The sequence below is a fragment of the Rana temporaria genome, chromosome 4, assembly GCF_905171775.1.
Source record: "Rana temporaria chromosome 4, aRanTem1.1, whole genome shotgun sequence".
Taxonomy (NCBI): domain Eukaryota; kingdom Metazoa; phylum Chordata; class Amphibia; order Anura; family Ranidae; genus Rana; species Rana temporaria.
The window spans coordinates 405,178,138-405,200,836 of record NC_053492.1 but is presented as its reverse complement, the minus strand read 5'-3'; the positions used below and the strand labels follow the sequence as shown (position 1 = coordinate 405,200,836).

The following is a 22,699-nucleotide window of genomic DNA, read 5'->3' as shown; positions in this document are numbered from 1 at the left end:
GCAAATCCACTGCAGGTTCCCGCATCGCACAGCAGTTTACACTACCTGATGCGAACTGCTGGGGAGTGTCGTACAATGTTAACGACACCCCCATTTCAGCTTGCACATCGCACTGCGAACTGATAGTTCAGACATGAATCGGATCCCATAGGTGTGAACATCCATGCGATCGGATTCTGGTGCAGACCCAAAAAAAGAAAAAAGGGTCCTGTGCGAGTTTCGTCCAAATGTGATTGCACGACATCGCATGCAATTTGCACTGCAGTGCGAATCACATGCGATATCACACAGCACACTAGTGTGAACCTGGCCTAAAAAGGAAAAACATATCAATAACAAAAGATAGAAGGACCAGTTATATTCCAACTTAGGGGGATCTAGGCTCAGGACCCAGAAAAATCTGTTGGATGTCATGCAGAATCTGTGCCAACCCCAAATATTGCCCGCCGTGATACACAGAGAAGGAGGTGTGTACAAATGCAGACTTCAATTTATTTTTTTCCATGAACGATGACAGTTAAACAGTCATCCCATGTCAAGAACTAAACAGTTAAATCTATTCATAGAGCACGCTGGCACTTTCAGGAAAGCGCATATGGATTATGTTATTAGGTCAGCTGAAATAGTTTGGCAGAATCCATAGCAATACAGCATCACAAAAAGCATGGCGCAAAGAGGCAAACCTCAAGTTCTCAGGAAAAAGTTGCAATTTCTTGAGACAACAGAAGAGGGGATTAGCAGATTCAGCAGATTGTTTAGAATTGTGCAAAGATTGGCAAAGCTGATGTTACGATTACTGGGAATACAATGGGCCGGATACAGATACGAGATACGACGGCGTATCTCTCTGAGTGCGGGCCGTCGTATCTATGCGACCGATTCAGAGAATCAGTTACGCATAGATTTCCCCAAGATCCGACCGGTGCAAGTGTCTTACACTGTCGTATCTTAGGCTGCATATTTACGCTGGCCGCTAGGTGGCGCTTCCGTATAGTTACACGAGGAATATGCCAATTAGGTATTTATGCCGATTCAGAAACGTACGTCCGGCGAATTTTTTTACGCCGTTTACGTTAGGCTTTTTCCGGCGTAAAGTTACCCCTGCTATATGAGGCGTAGCTAGTGTTAAGTATGGGCGTGGTTTTCCGCGCCGAGTTTTGAAAATGTTACGTTGTTTGCGTAAGTCGTTCGCGAATAGGGCTGGACGTCATTTACGTTCACGTCGAAACCAATACGTCCTTGCGGCGTACTTTGGAGCACTGCACACTGGGATATTCCACGGACGGCGCATGCGCCGTTCCTGAAATACGTCAAATACGCGGGGTCACAGTGAATTTAAATAAAACACGCCCACATCAAACACATTTGAATTAGGCGGGCTTACGCCGGACATACGTTACGCCGCCGTAACATAGGGCGCAAGTCCTTTCTGAATACAGAACTTGCGCCCTAATTTACGGCGGCGTAACGTATCGCAGATACGTTACGCCAGCAGATAGATAGACAAATCTATCTGAATACGGCCCAACCTTTTTAGTGTTCTACGAGACTCAATAGCTGCAATGCACATTTTTAGGAGTTGCAAAAGAATAAAAAAAAAAAAAAAAATGTATAGTGTCCAAGTCTTCTAACATAAGCTAAAAACATTTCATTTAAGGTTAATATGCTCTCAAAACAAAAAATGATATACTGTATTACTAAGAAAGAAGTATGCGGTATTAGACTGTTTAGTAAAGAATGAAGAAGAAAAAACGGAAGCAAGAGTTTGAAAGAGGAGGAAATTACTAAGCATGATATCAGAGAAACCAAAGAGCCCAGACTGGGGGAGGTGAAGCCGTCACGTCATCACAAAGACAAAGTACAGCCCTCTGCACTCTTTAAACTGGTGACTGTCTTTACTGTGCAAGACAACCCAATGAGAACAAAAATAGAATGCAAGTATAGACATATTTACGGTATATTCCTTTATAACCTATATATTCGCATAGCTGAACTCTAAAAATAAGGTATATAGGGCTTTTTTCCTAATGAAAAAAAATAACTAATTTGGGACAGCAGTTTAGTAAAGGTGCCATTAAAGCGGACCTTCAGTCATTTTTTCATCTATTAAATCTTCTGCCCTTGTCGTTTTAACTTTGGATAGTAAAACTTATTTTTTTGCCTGTAAAAACCTTATACAGCCAATTTCCTGTTTGGTCATTAGCCTAGGCATCATGCACAGCTCTCACTCATGTGAGAGTTTGACAGCACGGGAGAGGGGAAAAGTCATAAGAGGGCCAATGAGAGCTGCAGAGCTGGAGGTATGCCTCTGTATAAATCCAGGAAGTGAACAGCTTCAGCTGTCCACAGTTAAAGCAGAGGTTCACCCTAATTTTAAACTCAACATACAACACACGGGCTGAGCGTCTATATCGAAACTTCGCTGTTTAAAAAAATGAAAATCAATTCCATACCTTGTTTCTGTGTTAAAAACCAGGCACTTCCTGGTTTAGCTCCCGCGGGAGTGGGCGTGTCGCTTTGGCTGCGATCGCCCCAGTGATTTCTGGGATTAGTTAGCAATGTCTCCTGGGAGCACAGCGTGACGCTGCACAGGAGACGATTCTCTAGCCCACCACAAGCACTCTCGCGTGATTTCACATGACTATTGCAGCCGATCACGTTCACCGCATCCCGGAAGGATTTGCTTGTGGGCTTCAGAGTGCCCACAAGCAAGATGGAAGCGTCCAGCAATTATTTTTATAAATTCTCTTTTGCGGCAGAATGACATTGCGGAGGGCTAGTAAATAAGGACACGTGAGTACCCTATTAACTATGTGAAGAGCGGCAGATGCATATTAAAAAAAAAAAAAAAAAAAAAAAAAAAAAAACGTATTCCCGCGGAACCACCGCTTTAAAATGGTTGCAGCCAGACTTTGTGGAGGGAGATTTCTGAAGGATTTTTATTTTATTACAGATTATGTGAGCAGACTGTAGTTCCTCTTTAAAGCCTCGTACACACGCTCAGTTTTCGCGGCAAGAACCAGCAAGAAAACTGCTGGCAGAGTATACCGTGCGTGTGTACGAGGCTTTCAGGTTTCTCTTCAAGAAAACTGCCTAAAATATTGACGAGAAAAATAGAGAACCTGCTCTCTATTTTCTCGTTTTGATTCTCAGCAGCGTTTTCCTGCTGAGAAACCCGAGCGTGTATACTTACCTGTCGCCGTGGAAACCCACGCATGCTCAAAATAACTGACGCATGCGCGGTAGCTTCCTAGGGATAGGTAGGGTGCAACAGCATCAAATGTGACGAGCGCATGAACGTCGTACACGATGACTTCACCGAGTTCTTGCCTCTCAAAAAAAATGCGGTTCTTTTGAAAGGAGTGTCTGTATACTCGGGTGGCAAGAGATTCTGGCCCAGGTGTACAGGGCTTAACACTTGAAAATGGGACCGTTGGCAGGAAATATTTAGCTGGAGGGAGGCAACACTATTAAAAGCAATGGGCAGCTGACAGCTCCGCAGCCAATTGCAGAGGCTTGCAAGTAAACACTCATGGAGCAATTAAATGCAAATGACCAGCCATGATTAGCTACAGGGAGAGGCTGCATCAGCCTCCCATTGCCTTCAATGAAGCCACCTTCAGCTAGGGAGAATCCCTGCTGGTCTCACGTAAATTGCTGACTAAGCAGAGAACAGTCATGTGAGAAGTAGGTACACCCCATTGAAATTTTTTACTTTTGCAACATAACTGAACTGTCAACATTTATGTTTTTAAGCGTTAATAAACCACAGTTGGGGGGGGGGGGGGAGCATTGCATACTAGCACATTATGGAAAAAAAAGCCCTCCAGCGTTGTCACCACTGAGAGGGCTTCCATCTTCCCCAGGTCCTCCTTTCCGGGTTTGTGGCCTCCAGCTACATAAATGGCTGGGGGTGCAATAGCATCACTCTCGCGCACGTGCGAGGGAGGCGCCCCCCCCCCCATTTACAGCATGGGCTCTGGAGGTCCAAAACGGTATGCCAGACCTTCAGAACGTCCCCCGCTGCATGCACTCTGATTATCTCCTAAACAGTGCAAGTTTAGGAGAAATTCACAGTACCCAAAAGGCAAGCCTTGCTATAGGCTTACCTGTAAGTATAAGTGGTGTAACAGAGATCACGACCACTTTAAACTGGCCATACACAGATTTGTAGATGCTGTCTGCCTGCCAATCAGATGCAAGACTGTTCAAGTATTCTGAAAGCCATCACAATACAACAGCTGGCATTGCCGACTTGTCCATCCACCGTTTAGTGTAAATGGGGAATTCAAGTGATGGCCTCAAATTTATGCCCTGCTTTAAATGACTGAAAAGCTGCCCAGACACCGAGGCAGCAAACCATAACATTTCCACCCACCATGCTTCACAGTTGTTACAAGGTTATTTTCCTGCAACCAACAGGATTACTGGTAATGTGGCCAAACCACCATCTTTGATCGATCGATCAACCTTCTGCACATTATTCCATGAGGCCTGGTCTTTGCCTATGTGTGCAATGGCAAACTGCATGTTCTTTGTTGGAAGGCAAAGGTTTTTTTTATTAACACACCTCTCATGTTGGTTGAATTAATGCAATCAGTTTCTGGTTGTAGATTGACGCAAACTGTTGTATCCTTCAATGAAATTTTGGGGTTCCAGCAGACTTTTACCACCAGTCCGCTTTCGGGCTGACTTTGATGGGCTGGACAAATTAGTAGTTATTTTCCTTACAGTTTAAAGCAGAGCTCCACCCAAAAGGGGAAGTTCTGCTTTAAGGACTCGTCCAACACTCCTCTTTAACAATTGCCACTTTTGAGGAGCGTGGGGAGGAGTCAGGTAGCTGATTGACTGAAGTTCTCCCTCCCACTTGCAGTCTTCTGGTACACTGGTAGGTCCCAGAAGCCTGCCTACACCACAAACTATGCGCAGCGAGACTCACGCATGCGCAGTGGGTACCTGGGTGTGAGGCCACAAGCCGTCACAGCTGGATGCCCAAAGTGAAGATGCCAGCGCCCGGGACAGAAGACAGCGGTTGAGACTGACTGAGGTGTGCTGGATTGGGGGACAGGCAAGTGTTTTTTTAAACATTAGCAGCTACAGTTTTTGTAGCTGCTGACTTATTTTTATCACAGGTGGCTGGAACTTGTCTTTAATAACCAATTTAAAATGCATTTGCCAATATTTTTTAATCCCTTGCCAAACACATAGGCATCCACAACTTTCTTTCTGAGGGACTTACAGAGCTCTATTGATCTTGGCATAACACCACATGTCTATAGCTCCGGACCCTAGATGTCAGATTTAAAAGAGGTTGCAAACCCTTAAAAAAAATAAAAAAAAAAAAAAAAAAAAACACCTGCAAGATAAAGAGGGCAGAATGGGCTAGTATGCATCACATACTAGCTCATTATGAAATACTTACCTTAGATCGAAGCGCTGGCACACCGCTTAGAAAGCCAACATCTTCCCCAGTGTTTCTTCTGGGTTTGCGGGTTCCCGGCGCTGCAATTGTTTGGAGCCACGATGATGCCTCCCGCGCTGAAGCAGTCGGTCACAGCACAAGAACGGGGGGCCATTTCTTCAGAGGCCATGCGTTATGACGTCAGCGGTGGCGTATATAGTAAATATCTCCTAAACGGTGCAAGTTTAGGAGATCTTTACAGGACCTACAGGTAAAGCCTTATTATAGGCTTACCTGTAGGTACAATTAAAAAAGGAAGACTACTTCCTCTTTACTAAGGTAGGTTCCACCTGCATATTCCCAAAGAAGAATGTAAACCTAGAACACATTCTAATTTCATGGATTTGAAGTGGTCCCCCCCCCCCCCCCCCCATTACAAATCTGTATAATTCTGGACTGGTGAAGTACGCACCAAACGCTGGATCGATGTTATCATTTGAGAGGCCATTCATATCTATTGTGTTTAAGTCAAAGTTCTGCTTTAAAGCGGTAGTAAAGTCTTTACTACCACTTTTACCTACAGGTAAGCCTATAATAAGGGTTACCTGTAGGTATAAAGAATATCTCCTAAACCTGTACGGTTTAGGAGATATTCCCCCCGCGATGCGCCGCTGATTGTAGCGGCGCATGCACCGCGGGGATCCTCGGCTAAAGGGCCGGCAGCCGCCGTACCTTGCCGGAATGAAATCTCCCGCGCGCATGCATGGGAGTGACGACATCACCGCTCCAGCCAATCACAGCGCTGGAGCGGCGATACCCGGAAGACACACCGAGGCAAGATGACATTTTGCTCGGCGTGGACCAGGTAAGTTCTCTACACCTCGTTTTAAGGTAAGTATTTCATAATGAGCTAGTATGCAGTGCATTATAATGGCTTTTGCCTTACAGGTGTAAAAAAAATAAAGAAAATAGCGGGTATACAACCGCGTTAAGTGACAAAGCTACAAATTACAAACACCTGATAGCCATGCTACTCTGTCACATGATCAATAGGCCTTTTCTTTTTATAGCAATCATTTTGAAGCTCACTAGTAACTAAATTCTATTGGACTTAGTAAATAGAAGTCATTTCTGGAGTTCCAGGGATATTAGTGTAGAAATCATGCAGCATAACGTAATGCAAACAAAACAATAATTCCTCACATACCTGTTTGTGTGTGCCCTTGGGGGGAGGGGTGGAGTTTACTTATATACTAAAGATCCCACAGATAACCAGTATGTACAAGTCTTACTGCACTTACTGGTCCTTTTACTTCTGGAAACCCAGATTTATTTATTTTTGCATTTTGTTTCCACCTTAAATGTACAATCCAAAGATACTAAAAACACAACACGCTGCAAGGACCCATTCATATTGTCCGTATTTGTATAGTAAGAAAACATTTTTATACACAAAAACGCAAGTCATTGCAAGCCAGTTCGTATTTAACCACTTGCTTACTGGGCACATAAACCCCCTTCGTTCCCAGGCGAAATTTCAGCTTACGGCACTGCGTCGCTTTAACTGACATTTGCGCGGTCGTGCGACGTGGCTCCCAAACAAAATTGACGTCCTTTTTTCCCCCACAAATAGGAGCTTTATTTTGGTGGTATTTGATCACCTCTGCGGTGTTTATTTTTTGCGCTATAAACAAAAAAAAAAAATATATATATATATTTTTTTTTTACTTGTTGCTTTAATAAATATCCCAATTTTTTTTAAAAAAAAACTATTTTCTTTTCTCAGTTAAGGACGATACGTATTTTGACGTATTTTTTTTTTTTTTTTTACAAAATCGCAATAAGCGACTGGTTTGCGCAAAAGTTATAGCGCCTACAAAATAGGGGACAGAATTATGATTTTTTTTTATTATTTTTTTTACTAGTAATGGCGGCGATCTGCGATTTTTATTGGGACTGCGACATTATGGCGGACACATCGGACACTTTTGACACAAATTTGGCGCCATTCACATTTATACAGCAATCAGTGCTATAAAAATGCACTAATTACTGTATAAATGTGACTGGCAGGGAAGGGGTTAACACTAGGGGGTGAGGAAGGGGTTAAATGTGTATCCTAGGTGTGTTCTAACTGTGTGGGGGGAGGGGGGTGACTGGGGGAGGTGACCGATGCTGTGTCTCTATGTACAAGAGACACAGATCGGTCTCCTCTAACAGCACGTGGAGCTCTGTGTTTACACACAGAGCTCCACGTCCCTGCTGTCACCTACCGTGTCACCTACCGTGTCACCTACCGTGTCACCTACCGTGTCACCTACCGTGTCACCTACCGTGTCAACTACCGTGTCAACTACCGTGTCAACTACCGTGTCACCTACCGTGTCAACTACCGTGTCACCTACGATCGCGCGTACCCGGCGGACATCGCGGCCGCCAGGTACACGCATCGGCTCCCGAGCGATGCGCCGGGACAGTGTTTACCCGCTGCGCGCCCCCCAGTGGCGTGCGCGGGTAATGCTTTTAAATGACGTCCAGTTGGCACTTGAGAGCCGCGCTGTTGACGTCTTTTGTCAATAGCGCGGGTCTCAAGTGGTTAAACACTAAGCAGCATATTTTAAATAAGGCTTGCAGCATTTTATTTTTATTTTTTGGTATAGCAATGAGCTTTATTTACTTATTGATTGTAGGCCTATAGGGAAAGTGGATCAATCCCTAGTCAGCAAAAAAATAAAATACATGTCAAGCTTTTGTAGCATATCTGCAGAATGTACAGTTTTGTAGGGCTGGTTCACAGTAGAACGCACTTGTTTTTGCACATTACAGTTTGAACAGCCTACTCCTTTGAATGGGCTGCCAAACACATGGAACACGCAAAAAGTAGTGCAATTGCTACAACTGCAAATCGCACAGTATTTGCGAGATGCATTTGTAGAGCCACCAACAATGTAACCCAAGCGCATCTCTCAAGGACAGCGCGTTCATGTGTGGGAAACACAAAATAGTGCGCCTTACCTGCACTACATTCCAGTGTGAAGTGACCCATACACTTCTGGAAAAAACATGGGCAGAAGAACACATCAAGTTGCATTCTACACACCCCTGTTAAAATGTCAGGTTTCGATGTAAAAAAAAAAAAAAACACACACAAAAGATAAATCATTGCAGAACTTTTTCCACCTTTAATGTGATCTAAAGGAAGAGAGATCCATGATTCGGCTTAGCTGAATCACAAGCTCTCCCTTTCCTTTCCCGACAGATCTGTAGTTTGCCTTGTTTACACAGGCAGACGGCTGATCTGTCTCTTCTGTGAACGATCGGCGGGTCGGGGTGCGTGCCCCCTAAACCATGTGCACAAAATCACGTACAGGTACATGACTTTGTGCACCCGGGGCGGTCTGGGAGCAATTAAACTAATACTTTGTTGAAGGGCTTTTTGATTTTATTGCAGCACTTAGTCTTTTTGAGTACAAGTCTATCAGCCTGGCACATCTTGACTTGGCAATATTTGCCCACTCTTAGGAAAGAGACTCCTAATCTGTCAGATTGTGAGGGCATATCCTGTACACAGCCCTCTTCAGATCACCCCACAAAATTTCAATCAGATTCAGGTCTGGGCGATGCCAAAACTTTAATCTTCTGCTGAAGCCATTCCTTTGTTGATTTGGGATGTGTGCTTTGGGTCATTGTCATGCTGAAAAATTAACTTCATGTTCAGCTTTCTAGCAAAAGCCTGAAGGTTTTGTGCCCATATGAACAGTTCAAAATACCAGTCAATAATTCCCTCTACCTTTACTAAGGCCACTGTTACAGCTGAAGAAAAACCGCCCCAAAGCATGATGCTGCCACCACCATGCTTTACTGTGAGTATGGTGTTCTTTTGGTGATGTGCAGTGTTTTTGTGCCAATCATATCTTTTGGAATTATGGCCAACAAGTTCATCCTTGGTTTCATCAGACCACAACACATTTTCCAACATGCATTTTGGAGACTTCAGATGTGTTTTTGCAAAAATGTAGCCAGGCTTTGATGTTTTTCTTCAGTCTTGCCGCTCTACCCCATAGCCCAGACATATGAAGAATGCGGGAGATTGTTGTCATGTGTACCACACAGCCAGTACTTGCCAGATATTCCTGCAGCTCCTTCAATGTTGCTGTAGGCCTCTTGGCAGCCTCCCTGACCAGTTTTCTTCTCATCTTTTCATCAATTTTGGAGGGACGTCCAGTCAATGTTGTGCCATATCTTCTCCGCTTGATGACCGTTTTTCACTGTGTTCCATGGTATATCTAATGCCTTGTAAATTCTTGTGTACCCTTCTCCTGATATCTTTTAACAATGAGATCCCTCTAAAGCTCTGGAAGCTCTCTGCAGACCATGGCTTTTGCTGTAGGATGCGACTAAGAAAATGTCAGGAAAGACCGACTAGAACAGCTGAACTTTATGTGGGGTTAATCAGAGACACTTGAAATGATGGCACGTGTGTACTGACTCCTATTTTACATGAGCTTGAATGTGAAAGCATTAAAGGATCACTAAAGATTAAAAAAAAAAACATTTTTAAATAACAAACATGTTATACTTACCTCCACTGTGCAGCTCGTTTTGCACAGAGTAGCCCCCGAACCTGGTCTTTTGGGGTCCCTCGGCAGCTGTCTCGGCTCCCCCCGCAAGGACTCAACACCTCCATGCGAGCGTGCTCGCATGGTGTTGAGTTCTTGCGGCCGCGCTCCCGTGATACAGCCGGTGGCCACAGCCGCTCACTGTATCACTTGGCCCCACCCCCGGCACGCCAAGTCATTGGATGCGATTGACAGCAGCACGAGCCAATGGCGGTGCCGCTTTTAATCCATCAACTGTAACCAAACGGCAAGCACGGGACTTTCGAGGGGTCAGGTAAGTAAAACGGGGGGCTGGTATTGTCGGATGTTTTTTCACCTTAATGCATGGAGGTAAAAAAAAAAACGTTTACCTTTACAACCCCTTCCTAACCGGGCAATTAATTCTGAACACAGCAACATCCCCAGTTATAAAAGAGGGTGTGCACACTTATGCAACCACATTATTTTTTTTACCTCCCCCTAAATTCAGTTTGTTTTTCAATTGAGTTGTACAGTTCATAGGTCACAATAAAGAGATGGAAAAAGTTACAAAACTATTTGTCAAATTTTTTTACATCACAGAAACCCGACATTTTAACAGGGGTGTGTAGACTTTTTATATCTACTGTAAAAACACTATATATATATATATATATATATATATATATATATATATATATATATATATATATATATATATATATATATATATATATATATAAAAAACACAAAGTCAGTGAGCCAATCAGGAGAGGGTGGGGGCAGGTCCAGGTTCTGTGTTTGAATGGACAGAGCCGTTACTTGGATCAGGTACCCCCATAGCAAGCTGCCCTTGACAGGAGGGAGGGGTCAGAAGAGCCAAAGAGGGGCTTGAGAAGAGGAGGATCTTGGCTGTCCTGCGCAAAACCACTACACAGAGGAAGCAAGTATAACATGTTTGTTTTGTTAGAGGAAAAAAATAAAAATAAATAAAAACAAACGAGACTTTACAATCACTTTAAGGGCTCTTTCACACGGAGCGGACCGTTTCTGGGTCCGCTCCGTGTGTCCGCCAAAGCTCAGCGGGGATCCCCGCTGAGCTGTCGGCGGATAGGGCGGTCTCCGCACACAGTGCAGGTACCGCCCTGTCTCTGCTCCGCTGTCCCCTATGGGGGACCGGATGCAGACGGACCGTCTGTCCGTCTGCATCCGGTCCGTTCCGCCGAACGGAAGAAAAATAGTGTTTTTCCGTTCGCAAAAGCAGATCCCGACTGACGCAGACGCTAGCGGATGCTCTATCCGCTAACGGATGCGTTCCCATAGGGATTCATTACAAGTCCGTTAACGGACTTGTAATGAGCGGACGAACGGTCCGCTAGTGTGAAAGGACCCTAAATAAAATATACTTTTTTGACACGATCATATTTTCAATATCAATGCCAACATTTCACAATTTCTGCCAGGGGAAGCAAACTTTTGAGCACAACTGTATGCTAAAGTGCAGATCTCACTGGAGGAATCGATAAATGAGAAGCGCTGTGTGTGGTGCAGATCTCACTGACGGCATGGATACTGGAAAATGCATGGTACAGATATCACTGGTCTCTCTTGCATATCAATGTCTGTGTACGTGTTGTATCTCCTCTTAGATTTTACTTCCTGTGTTTGCAGGAAATCAATTACTTCACTTCCTGTGTGCAGGCTCTTCTCTTGCACTGTACCTCTTGTGTGTGCAGAAAGTTAAGGACCCCGGTATACGCATGAGCAATTGACAAACGATGGATTGGAAACAAACTTGCTGTTCTGCTGCTTATTGGAAATAGAGGAGTTTAGGTCTTTGTTTACCAAATGTCTGCACCAGGGGTAGAGAGAACCTACAATAAGTTTCATCCTGCACACATGTTTAAAATGAGGGAAAGTGAAAAGTAACTGTCTCAGCAGATATAAGATCTGTGCAACCAGATGTGCAGCAAGGAGGAAATATTTGCGGTTTGCAGATTTTAGCTAAAATATGGACTTTCTATAAACGAACACAGAATGGGTTACTTACTCTGGGCTGGCAAGGAACCATCAAGTACTAAACCAAGCAGTACATATCCGTAGGGAATTGCAAATCTGCTGAAGTTCAGGACAGGAAAGATGAGTCAACTATTTCCATTAGTTAAAAAAAAAAAAAAATCTACTTTTACACACCACACAAAGGGACCAAACAGTCATGGATCTTCAGAAGGCTTTAAAGAACCCTTATATGCGTTTCTATATTTCCATGTTTAAAGGGGTTGTAAAAGGTAAAAAATAAATAAAAAATAAATTCCCCTAAATAGCTTCCTTTACCTTAGTGCAGTCCTCCTTCCATTACATCATCCTTCCATTTTGCTTTTAAAATGTCCTTATTTTTTCTGAGAAATCCTCACTTCCTGTTCTTCTGTCTGTAACTCCAACACAGTAATGCAAGGCTTTCTCCCTGGTGTGGAGTGTCGTGCTTGCCCCCTCTCTTGAGGGGGGCGAGCAGGATGCCCACTAACACAGCTCCTTTATCTGCAACGTAGAGAGAGCATCCTGACTCTTCTGCTCGCCCCCTCAAGGCAGGGTACGACACTCCACACCAGGGAGAAAGCCTTGCATTACGGTGTGGAGTTACAGATAGAAGAACAGGAAGTGAGGATTTCTCAGAAGAAATAAGGACATTTAAAAGCAAAATCGAAGGATGAGGTAAGTGGAGGAGGACTGCACTAAGGTAAAGGAAGCTATTGAAGGAAAACATTATTTTACCTTTAAAGCATATCAAAACAAACAAAAAATGTAATATATTGCAGATTACCAATCTTCAAAAGAGAAGTATGGCCAAAGCTTTTTTGGTCATGCTTCTCTCGTGGGTCACAGGAGTACCCCAACTTGTGAAGCCACTCCAGGCTCTGCAAGTGTCCTGAAATTAATCCACCCAGATCTATGACCAGCAGCTGGCTCACAGCTGGCTGAGAGCCGAGGCCAGCCCCTCCCGCATACTCTCCAACTGATAAACAGGTACAAGAGGATTTGTTTCATATCTGCATCATCTGAGGCCAGTCTCTTCACTGGGTGTATGGAACAGCTAATCGATTATGAAATTAATCGATTACAATTTTCATAATCGATTAATCGGCCAGTAACATAATGGGGTTAAAAAAACGAAAATTAGCCCTTTATAGTACAAAAAAGCAAATCGCTACTGTAAATATTACTTTCACTGTCCCACTGTAAAAAAATGAACCCCTTACAGTAGCGATTATTTGCTCTTTTTGTACTTATTTTTGTTTTTTTAACCCCATTATGTTACTAAATGTGCATGAGCAAATTGCACTGAGCTTTCTGAATGGACCCGCAGCCTTTTATATTTTACTGCATTTAAGTGTAAATGTGGGATCTGAGTTTTTGCTGACCCCAGATCTCACATTAAAGAGGGATGTTTACAGTGATCCCAAAATATTTTTTTTTTGTAAAGGTACAGTGTAAAAATATAAAATAAGTAAAAATAAGAAACAATATTTTTTATTAAAGCTCCCCGTACCTCCATGCTTGCAGAAGTGGACGCATACGCAAGTTACGCCAACATATGTAAATGGTGTTCAAACCACACATGAGGTATGTGAAGCATCACCGTGATCGTTGGAGCGAGAACAATAATTCCACCAAAAGGCCTCCTCTGTACCTCAAAACTGGTCACCTGTAGAAATTTTTAAACGTTGCCTATGGAGATTTTTAAAGCGGGAGTTCACCCATAAAACTATTTTTTCAAACAATCCCCTTCGCTTCATGCTCATTTGGTCTAGGGGAATCGGCTAGTTGTTTTAAAATATGAGCTGTACTTACCGTTTACGAGATGCATCTTCTCCGTCGCTTCCGGGTATGGGTCTTCGGGAGCGGGCGTTCCTTCTTGATTGACAGTCTTCCGAGAGGCTTCCGACGGTCGCATCCATTGCGTCACTAGTAGCCGAAAGAAGCCGAACGTTGGTGCGGCTCTATACTGCGCACCGACGTTCGACTTCTTTCGGAAAATCCTGACGCGAGGAATGCGACCGTTGGAAGCCTCTCGGAAGACTGTCAATCAAAATAGGAACGCCCAGTCCCGCAACCCATACCCGGAAGCGGCGGAGAAGATGCATCTCGTAAACGGTAAGTACGGACCATATTTTAAAACAACTAGCCGATTCCCCTAGACAAAATGAGCATGAAGCTAAGGGAAAAAAGTGTTATGTACGGGTGAACCCCCCGCTTTAAGTGTCAAAGTTTGTTGCCGTTCCACAAGAGGGCGCAATTTTGAAGCATGACATGTTGGGTATCAATTTACTGGTAATATCTTTCAAAATAAATTTTTTTTTTAAAAAAATTGGGCTGTTTGTTTCGTTATGTTTTTTTAAAGTGTATTTTCTAAGGCTGCAACGATTATTTTCATGATCGATTAGTTGGCCGATTATGGTTTAGATTAATTGAATAATCGGTTAACAACATTAAAAAAAAAAAAAGAGAAAGAATGAATTTTGTGGTGATTTGCATTCTTTTTTTTGGCCTATTTGTTGTTGGGCAGATTAAAAAAAAAATTCCTGCAAAAAAACACATTACATTATTTTTTCTGCAGCTTCTCCATTGAAGTATATATTTAATTCTCTAGTATGTGTATGTATGTATGTATGTATGTATGTATGTACGTACGTACGTACGTATTTTTTTGGGGGGGTTATAAGTAATTTTATAGCGCAAAAAAAAAAAAAAAAAAAAAAATTTTAAAAAAATAGGCCTGGTCCTTCCAGAGATATTTTTATGTATACACAGAAACAGTGACTTTCAATGTCAAAAGTTTTTTGGAGAGAAAACCCAACGGTTAAATTATCGAATGCTCCATAATGAAGATGATTGAAGCTTCCCCTTCTAATTTAGTGAAGGACTACAGTAAAGACTCATCTAGGATTGAACCCTGTCCACTCAATCTAAAGACAGAATAATTTCTTTTTGGATGTTGCTGATCTTTATTTCCATGAAGCCCGGTTCCTTCTCATTGTAAAGCTCTGCTTGCCTACATGCATTATGAGAGATCAGTGGGAGGCAAAGCTCCAGAAACAAATGGTGCTGCAATATACTTAGAATATGACTCGCATTTCTCTTTTGAGAGCACGGTGTCACAGAACAATGCAATGCGGTAATGGCTGTTATTGGAATATGATTAATATTTATAATATGATGTCTGAAAGAACCGGTTAGAACCATTTGATAGCAATGTGAAGACCAATAGCACAAAGTCCAGGGAAAGCCTGCAGTACAAGGTGGCCACATATATCTCCCACCCAAACACAGATACTCTTTTTTTTTTTTTTGAAAATAAATAAATGCACATATATAACCAAAAATCTTAAAGTTTAGAAACGTGTTTAGTGGATTGTAAGCAATGCTCTGGCTCCTGCAGACTATTCCTCCAGCTCGGGTCCATACTGAGGTACTGACCTTTAGTTACAGAGCTGCATCAGGGGTCTACAAATGCAGCGACATCGCCGCAGTTGTGCTTCATTGAGAACTACAGTCCCTCTTTCGCAGTGGCAGATGAGAGTTGTAGTTTTCCCCCATTCACAACCATGAATAAATGACAAACCCCTGGATTCTGTAAGTGAGGAAGGGGTGGAGGACTCTGACTTTGTTTCATGTTACACCCTAAATATGGGTGTAACATTAATTATCTGAAAGGTAAACTATAGGCTCAGTAGTGTCGTCTCCGGGATGTCAAAAAGTCTTAAAAAAAATTGTAAACAAAGACTGATACGTGTTAAACCCCCATCCTTTAAAAAATGGTAAAATTCCTTATGTGCCAGTCTGCGCTGCCTAAACAATTGGGCAGTGAACATCGCTATTACAGGACATTAAAGAGGAACTTCACTCTCTCAATCAATACTATTTTAACCCTTATGTTGCTAGCATTAGTAAACAGGATAGGATAAATAGAACATTTTTACTTGTTTGAAACTTTTTAACATTTCTTCAGTTACTTCCTGGTTTCCAGACCTAGACAAATGATGTCATACATCCCAGCAGTCTTCAGGAGGGGAGAAGATTTTCTCAGCTAAGCACACCCTCCTGCCTGCATGTCTGATCTAAGGGCAGATGGATTCCAGGAAGTAATGCTACATGAATCATCCGATGGCCACAGACAGAAAAGGGTTTTTTTTCTAAGTGATTTCTTAACAAAACAAAGCATGGATAGATGGAGGAGTTTGCCATGATTAAAAATGAATTTATAGGGGTTGAAAAGGTAACATTTTTTTTTTTCCCTAAATAGCTTCCTTTACCTTAGTGCAGTCCTCCTTCACTTACCTCATCCTTCCTTTTAAATGTCCTTATTTCTTCTGAGAAATCCTCACTTCCTGTTCTTCTGTCTGTAACTCCACACAGTAATGCAAGGTTTTCTCCCTGGTGTGGAGTGTCGTGCTCGCCCCCTCCCTTGGGGTACAGGAGAGTCAGGACGCCCACTAACACACAGCTCCTTTTTCTATCTGCAACGTAGAGGGCGTCCTTACTCTCCTGTAGTCCAAGGGAGGCGGCGAGCACGACACTCCACACCAGGGAGAAAGCCTTGCATTACTGTGTGGAGTTACAGACAGAAGAACAGGAAGTGAGGATTTCTCAGAAGAAATAAGGACATTTAAAAGCAAAATGGAAGGATGAGGTAAGTGAAGGAAGACTGCACTAAGGTAAAGGAAGCCATTTAGAGGGGGGGGGGGGAATTACCTTTACAACCCCTTTAATAGCATTTTTGCTTTGTGGTGCTCAGATACTTTAAAGTGCAACTACACTGTGTTTTAATATATTTGTACAAAACCATTACTAGTTTATAGAACATCAATGTTAACCAAAGATCCATCCACTGTTGCATAAAATTCAATTAAGAAAATTCACAACTAAATTCTCTGAAGGTGCAACTGGAAATGTGCAGAGCGCAACTCAACACAAACGCACCCGGCCACATTGGGATTGCGCAAATAAAAGCGCCACTTAGGCAAGAAAACCCTCTTTAACCCTGCTTACTGATACAGTTAGTTCCTCTTGCATAGTTACAATGTGCTTCCTTTATAACTATGTGAAACATGAGTAACCCTACACTGAAAAGGAAGTTTGAAAAAGAAAAAAAGTTCCCTTTAGCAAACCTCAACTGTTCATTTTAGTGTACAGCAAAAAGGTGTCAGTTTCATGAATCAAGAAACACAGTGGAGCCTACCAAAGACTTCCTTTCAGACACATTTTCAAAACCGGATTAAAACTGAATAACTCTTAGGGCCAGTTCACAACAGAGCGCGGTGCGGAAGACTCACGTTCTGTGCGTTTCCAGCATTGTGCTCAAAACGCACTGCAATTGCAATGGATATCAAAGTAAATGACACCCGAAACACAGGTCACAAATGCCTTGAATTTGCCCGCACCGGACCGCATGGTACATAAGTACCATGAAATCTGGTTGTAGAGAGTTTCCACAAGTACTACATACACTATTGGTGTGGTGCTCTGCTGTGCTATTTCAGAACATTCAAAATTGGCTGAAATCGCAAAGAAATGCATGTGAATCGCACAGCACGTTCCTTTATGATCCCCGGTGAGAACTGGCAGTTTAATGATAAACTGCTATGAATGCGTTAACAAGTGCATTCCTAGCAACTTGTAAAAAGAACACCTTTCATCCAATCTAAATAAACCCCGCCCGTCTACCTGATAGTAAAAGGGCAGGTCCTGGCATAAAGTTGTATAAAAGGTAAAGCTTGAAAGTGATGGAAAATTGTACAGTAGTAGCCAGAACAGGGATTGGGGTGAAAACTTCCAATCAGGACATTTTCACAGCCTGATGTTTATTTGGAACATAAAAGTGAAGGGTTTTGTTTTAGATACACTTTAATTCTCAGCATTTGTATTTGGTATATGGCATGCAATGAGGATTAATAAAAAGGGGATGTAGGCAGAATTCTATGCATTGGGATAAAAAGCCTTCTGTGTGCAGCAGTCCCCCTAATACTTACCTGAGGTCCCTGTCTATCCAGCAATGTCCAGGAGTGTCTCAGCCGTCTGAGATTCTCCTTCCTAATTGGCTGAGACACAGCAGCAGCGCCATTGGCTGCTGTCAAAGTTTGCTAGCCAATCAAGGAAGAGAGGGGGTGGGGCGAGGTCGGGGCTCCGTGTCTGAATGGACACAGGGAGCTGTGACTGAGCTTGGGTGCCCCCATAGCAAGCTGCTTGCTGTGGGGGAACTGAACAGGGGGGAGGGGCCAGGAGCACAGAAGAGGGACCCGAGAAGAGGAGGATCTGGGCTGCTCTGTACAAATCCACTGCACATAACAGGTAAGTATAACATGTTTACTATTTTTATAGGGAAAAAAAATAGCCTTTGCAATCACTTTGAAGGATAAGTTACCTTTTTAGAAAAATAAACAAACTAATGCAAATTTTTGCAGGTAAAAAAAATAAAAAATAAGTAAAACGTTTTTTTTCTTTGGAGCCTGTAAAGCATGGCACCAGCGATCGGCAGATCATTGATGCCAGCAGATCTGCCAGTGTATCTGTGTGCCCATACATCCTGTACGGATAAGCCGATGCAACCTCACAGGAATAAAACAGGAAGAAGTTCTGGACAGCCGCACTCCAAAAAAGTTTTTGCCTTTTATTCAAAAAAATGAAATGAAAAATACATGCCACAGCAGAACGGACAGAAGAGCGTTTCACACTAACAAACAGTGCTTGCTGAAACGCGCCGACTCTTCTGTCCGTTCTGCTGTGGCATGTATTTTTTGAATAAAAGGCAAAAACTTTTTTGGAGTGCGGCTGTCCAGAACTTCTTCCTATTTTATTGCTATATGCATTGCCAGCACCAGGGCTTCCAAACTGGAGGAGAGGTTTTCACCTTTGTTTGACCTGCCTAGAGCGGTGATATTCCCTTCCCTATGTTAATTCCTGGATTTTGCACAATCTCACAGGAAGACAGAATTAATTGCCACGGAGCTTCACAGCGTCATAATAGTTCATTGAAAACTACAAGCCCACAGCCGCAAAGGCTGCTGGACCTTGTAGTATTCCCATTTATAGGATACTGTAAATGATTGACCTGGCTGGGCAGGTGGTGCCCCGCTTGCGCTCGGCCATGTTTTTTTTTTTTATGTTGTGACAGCTAGCTGGGAGGGGAAGAAGATCCCCAATAGTGGTCAGATCAAAGAGGAGCAGGGGCCGGTCCATTTGTAACACATTACACCCTAAATATGAGTGTAAAATGTTGTGAAAGGTAAACTTAGGCCCCATGCACACGAGACGCTGGTAAACTCGAGTTCAGAGGCGTTTGGGCATTTTTTTCAACTGCCCCTGAACACATTTAATGTTATCCTATGTGTCCATGCACACAATCACGTTTTTTGGCGTTTTAAAGCAGTTGGGTTTAGGCTCGTTTTTTCGGATGCAAAATTTTGGGTTCTGCCGCAAAAGTTTTTGCATTTCAAAGCTTTGGGAGGGTCTACAATGTCTTTGTTATGAAGGCTGATAGCCGCAAACGTGGTAAAACGCAGCTAAACGCCGCAAAATTTGCGGCAAAAACTGGCGTTTTAAACGCCGGTTTTTGCCTTAAACTTGAGTTTACATTTGCTTCTTGTGTGCATGGGGCCTTATCCTTTAAAGTAGAATTCTTGCCCAACACTACCTAGTCTTAAAAATACCCACCCTAGGCTGACTAACCTGCATATCAGCTCTCCTGATTCAGTCATCAGCAGCTGCAGGGGAGAGGAGGGAGCGCCAACAATGGCTGGTACATAGGAGCCTATAGGCGACACCACGGCTCCCGGATTTCCTAGTCGTTCTTATGCGCTCTCTCCTCTGTCCTGCAGCCACCATTTACTAACACAGTGGATCACGTGACCGGACAGGAGCAGGCTGGACAACATAGGTAACAGGGGGGAGAAGGGGACATTGTATTTCAAACAAGAACTCCACTCTGATAAAAAGAAAAGCACTAAATGCTGTAGCGATGTGATACAAGAAATATCAGTCTTGGGTATTTTGGAAACTTCTGCCTGGAATCAGGTTACAAAGCCTGCAGTGATCGCTTATCTACACAGCAATCAGGCCTCTTCCTGTCATTGTAGAAACTTAACATTGGGTCTATCATCATTAGCAAATGAGCTATAAAAGAATGATATAGCAAAATAATACTCAAAAACACAATCTATTGTGCAATAATTCTATTCATAAAGACATGAAATTGTATTGAAAAGAAATCGAAAACAACAAACTCATGCAGGATGGGGGGTGGGACGTCCCCGCCAGACACTGAATTGCAGGGTGGGGGGGGGGGGACATCCCCGATAGTGGTTACACTGCACTGCATCAGTGTGAAAGAGGCTTTTCTGAATTGCAGGGGGGGGGGGGATGTCCCAAACAGCCACTGAATTGTGGGGGCCGGTTCCGACAGTCACTGAGCGTGGGGGGGGGCGCCTGTCAATGAAAGCTACCTGGATGAGCAGTAAAGTGCATTCAACAATACAAAACAAGATCAGATAACCGCAACTAACTACACCAGGAGTGAGACAGAGGAATGCGTGCGAGACATCGCGCCAAGTCCTACAGATTTCCTTATCTGATCCTATAGATTGCATTTACCAATCTGAAAATCAATAGAGTCACACACACTATAGAGAATGAATGGGATCCTCCTGCCAGCTCAACACATGTCCAGGTATGCAGAGGCTTTGATCTGGCTGGGCCTTCACTTCCCTCCCACCAGAGCAGGCGGGGACATGCAGGAAGGCATTAACCCTGGAGCTGCCACAGCCCAGCCACCTAATCCGCCTGACACATGAATGAGATGTCAATGAATGGGGGGCACAGAGCCCAGGGGTAAGGAAAGGGGGCTGTATGGCAGCTGGCACAGGAATGACACATACTAATGATGAGGCCCCCTGGAATATAAAAAGCCATGGGGGCCCTCTGCCAGGTACACAGGATATGAGATGACATGGGGGGGGGGGGGGGGGGGGGGGCTGGCACATAAATTGACATAGGGGGCCACTCGCATGAAAAGACATGGGTGGCATTGAAATAAAAAAATGGGGGGGGGGGGCCTGATAGAAGAAATAAATTGGACCCCTCTGCCTTTCACAGGTAAATGAACTATGAGATGACAGGGGACGGGAGCTGTTTGATGCAGCACCCAGGGCAGTGCCACCGATTAGAAAGCTCGGGGTGGGCAAAGCCCCCATATGGAGGATTCCGGACCGTGCACTCTCTGGCAGAGCCGGTGATGGTGGGTGTGAGCTCCTCTCTCTCACAGACATAGGGGAGGTGACAACCAACGCCCAGCGTGTTCCCGGTCACACGGCTACTCACCCCGGTCCCGTTGTCGCACACCACCACCTTCCTGCCTTGGCTGTCCATGTCGGTGCCTCCCTCCTCCGCCGGAGCCGCCGAGCTCTCAGTCACTGGCTAGACCGGAAGTGCGTCCCCCGCCCGACTCCAATACTACTTCTCCTTCTCCTCCGGTAGGTGGGAACACGTGACGTGCCGTGTCACTGGCAGCCTCCGCCCCAAACGGCCAATCAGGAAGAAGCACGGGAGTCTTGCGGCGAGGGCGGGGGGGAGCGGAAAGAGCGTTTGGACGGAGAAGTGAGGAAGCCGGAAGTTCATTCATCCGGTATGGATACTGATGGCGCCATCTTTGTTACTGGCAAAGAAGAAAGCTCACTTTATAATATGCAAGTGGTTAATGTGTGACCAGAGTTCCAGTCATTTGTTTGTCTATTGGAAGTCAGCAGCTACAAAAAGTGTAACTTTTAATAAACAGGCACTCATCTGTCCCAGGGTCACAGATGTATTCACTCCGTGTTCTCTTTATGTCCTCCCGTGTTCTCCTGTGTTCTCTCCGTGTCCTCCCCGTGTCCCCCCCATGTCCCCCCCGTGTTCTCCCCATGTCCTCCCCGTGTCCCCCTGTGCTCTCCTCGTGTTCTCCCTGTGTCCCCCCGTGCTTTCACCGTGTCCTCTTTGTGCCCTTTCCCGTTTTCTCCCTATATCCTCCCCGTGCTCTCCCCATGTTCTCCCTGTGTTCTCCTCATGTTCTCCCCATGTTCTCCCCATATTCTCCCAGTGCTCTCCCCATGTTCTCCCCGTGCTCTCCCTGTGTTCTCCCCATATTCTCCCCATGTTCTCCCCATGTTCTCCCCGTGCTCTCCCTGTGTTCTCCCCGTGCTCTCCCCATATTCTCCCGGTGCTCTCCCCATGTTCTCCCCGTGCTCTCCCCATGTTCTCCCCGTGCTCTCCCCATGTTCTCCCCGTGCTCTCCCCATATTCTCCCGGTGCTCTCCCCATGTTCTCCCGGTGCTCTCCCCATGTTCTCCCCGTGCTCTCCCCATATTCTCCCGGTGCTCTCCCCATGTTCTCCCCGTGCTCTCCCCATATTCTCCCCATGCTCTCCCCATATTCTCCCCATGTTCTCCCCGTGCTCTCCCCATATTCTCCCGGTGCTCTCCCCATGTTCTCCCCGTGCTCTCCCTGTGTTCTCCCCATGTTCTCCCCATGTTCTCCCCGTGCTCTCCCTGTGTTCTCCCCGTGCTCTCCCCATATTCTCCCGGTGCTCTCCCCATGTTCTCCCCGTGCTCTCCCTGTGTTCTCCCCATATTCTCCCCATGTTCTCCCCATGTTCTCCCCGTGCTCTCCCTGTGTTCTCCCCGTGCTCTCCCCATAT

At 44.4% G+C, this 22,699-nt stretch overlaps 1 protein-coding gene across 2 annotated transcripts in view; it reads right to left on the bottom strand.

Annotated features, from left to right (window-relative positions):
• The window catches only part of ACTR2 (actin related protein 2), an 80,896-nt gene extending 59,343 nt beyond the window's left edge, over positions 1-21,553 (bottom strand). Inside the window, exon 1 of one of the 2 annotated variants that reach the window (XM_040351249.1) lies at positions 21,349-21,553. In XM_040351249.1, coding sequence (XP_040207183.1) covers positions 21,349-21,396 — 48 coding nt within the window. In that variant the 5' untranslated portion in view covers positions 21,397-21,553. The remainder of the gene's footprint in view (positions 1-21,348) is intronic. The other variant, XM_040351250.1, reaches the window with a different exon arrangement.
• Between the last annotated feature and the right edge of the window lie 1,146 nt (positions 21,554-22,699).